We start from the raw sequence: 2,437 nt of genomic DNA on the forward strand, positions 1-2,437 counted from the left end.
TAGTAAATATCGATCGAGGTTTTTTATAGAAAACTATTTGACAAAACGTAACTTTTCGATGCTTTTTTACACGCTTTTATCAGCTCCACTTGTCTGTATGTAAACGACTCCTATAGATCGATTTTCATCAACGGATTCAGACGGATTTAATTCAAACCATGTACACTTAACCACATAATATCTAGCAATAATTTCATGAGCTTTGACGTATTTTTGGTTTTTTAAACTTTGTTAATTAATTGCAATATATTGCTATTAGAGCATCCATATGATTACATAATATTATGTTTTGTTACACTAAAATTACTCTAATTCGGAATCAGACTGTACCTAATACATAATATACATAGTTTTTTGCTGTTGAATACGTGCGAAGCAGCGTCTATTCATACTTATTTTCTGTTGGATTTCACTAAACTCGTTTTCAAGCAAAAAGTAAGATCTATGAATGAACAGTAATTTTCTTACAATTTATTTTTCTTATTTCACAAAACATCTTCTTTCAATTTAAGCATTTATTTTTATTGTATGTATTAAAAACAAAAACTAATGCATTAAATGTAAAAATAAAAAGTTTGAGTTTTCAGGTTTTTTATGATGCTATTTCCGGTATAATAATCCTTTCTTAAAAAACCTTTAATATTTTAAAGGTCCCACCTGTATTTTATTATGATTTAGTATACAGATGAATGAGATTCAAGACCTTGGTAATATATTGCAGAATTCATCACAATTGAGAATTGATTGTCGCAAAATGATCTATTTCAATTACAATTAGGTGAAGCAATAGACTGCAATTACTATGCTAATACATTTATCATTATGTATCAATACAATAATTTGTATTGTCATATAAATTAGTTATATTATGTGAAAAAATTGTATTACGATTTACTTAATATTTTCATCAACTGAAAAACGAGTAAAAGCTAAGTTACTTCACTAGAAGACGATTTCGTCGTTTTATCAAAGAGAAAATAGAATGTATCTGATTGAAAAGAATGCGATATACTTTAGATAAATCAATAATCAAGATGTAGTGTAATAGATTAATTAAAACAATCACATTATATACAAAATCATAACTTTATTAATTTCAGTAAAAACATAACAAAACAAACAACAACTAAATTATCAGGCGGCACTAATAGCTTAGTGTCCAGATTTGTGACCCCAGTGCTTGTGGTCCTCGTGTCCTCCCTTCTTGTCGTGGTCGTGGTGATGATGCCAGTGGTCGTGGTGGCCATCTTCGCCATGGTGGCCCTTGTGGTGGTGGTGGTGTCCTCCCTTCTCATGGTGACCCTTCTTGCCGTGGTGGTGTTCATGGTGTCCGCCGTGTTTGTGTCCCTTGTGGAAGTGACCGCCCTTCTTGTAGCCGCCCTCGTCGTGGTGACCGCCGTAATGCTCATGGTGTCCCTTCTCCCCGTGGTGGTGATGGAAGTGCTTGTCCTTCTTGAACTCGTCGTGCTTCTCGACGCCGTGGTGTCCCTTCGTGTCGTGGCCCTTGTGCCAGTGGCCGTGCTCGTCGTGCCCGTGCCCGTGCTCGCCCTTCTCGCCATGTCCATGGTGATGATGGTAGCCCTCGTCGTGGTGATGGTGCTTCTTGTGGCCGCCGTGCTCGCCGTGGTGGCCTTTGTGGCCCTCATGGTGGTGATGGCCCTTCTTGCCGTGGTGGTCTTCGTGGTGGCCGTGATGACCTTTGTGTCCCTTCTCGCCATGGTCGTGATGATGATGTTCGTGGTGCTCGTGGCCGCCACCCTTGTCCCAACCGTGGCCGGACGCCGCAGCTTCCAAATCAGCAGATCTCTTCTGAATGTCCCTGGCTGACACTGCAGCTACCAGGGCTAGGAGCCCGACTACTACTAGGGTCCTCATTGTTGTTGTACCAAGCTGTTCGTACCGAATGTGCTTACCGTCAGCTCAGAAGATATTTTATACTGTTTACAATGCGTTGGGAAATTGGCCGGTGTCAAGGTCGGTTAACCGAACGGTAAAGATTTCAACTTCCGAGTTAAATGTTGCGTTAACTTGGTATTGAATAGTGTAGAATTTCTATGAGTGAATTAGAAAATTTTTGGTAAATTAATTTCGCTTATATGTAGGTCAAGTGGGGATTCAAATTATATGTTAACAAAGCGTTAATTTCTACTCTGTGTGCAAAAACATTCGTAATAGAAATTAGGGAGAAAAATGTAGAGTTTATTTTATTTATTTATTTATTTATTTATTTATTTCTGATTCCTTACAGCTATTCTTTCAATAATTACATAATAATTGAACAATACGCTATTAAAAAGGAATTCCATTAATAGAATTATTATAATAAACATGTGACAAAGAAAATTGAGTAAGGGCGGGGGCACACGATGCGTTGCGGCGGCGGTGCGGTGCCGGAGCGGTGTCGCTGCGTTGTCTTACATAGAAATATCTGTGGCAT

General features: G+C 38.4%; 1 protein-coding gene across 1 annotated transcript; it reads right to left on the reverse strand.

Annotated features, from left to right (window-relative positions):
- Positions 1-1,143: 1,143 nt before the first annotated feature.
- On the reverse strand, positions 1,144-1,884 carry LOC149908727 (uncharacterized). Its single transcript, XM_090101547.1, has one exon. The coding sequence runs from the start codon at positions 1,873-1,875 to the stop codon at positions 1,153-1,155; it is 723 nt and encodes a 240-aa protein (XP_089957673.1). The 5' UTR covers positions 1,876-1,884; the 3' UTR covers positions 1,144-1,152.
- Between the last annotated feature and the right edge of the window lie 553 nt (positions 1,885-2,437).

The sequence above is a fragment of the Colias eurytheme genome, chromosome 4, assembly GCF_061535395.1.
Source record: "Colias eurytheme isolate Ceu_HAF_F1 chromosome 4, ilColEury1 Martin Lab GWU primary, whole genome shotgun sequence".
Lineage (NCBI taxonomy): Eukaryota > Metazoa > Arthropoda > Insecta > Lepidoptera > Pieridae > Colias > Colias eurytheme.

Bases quoted from the DNA above. Each gene is read 5' to 3' on its own strand.
- LOC149908727 (XM_090101547.1), bottom strand. From the start codon at position 1,875: ATGAGGACCCTAGTAGTAGTCGGGCTCCTAGCCCTGGTAGCTGCAGTG.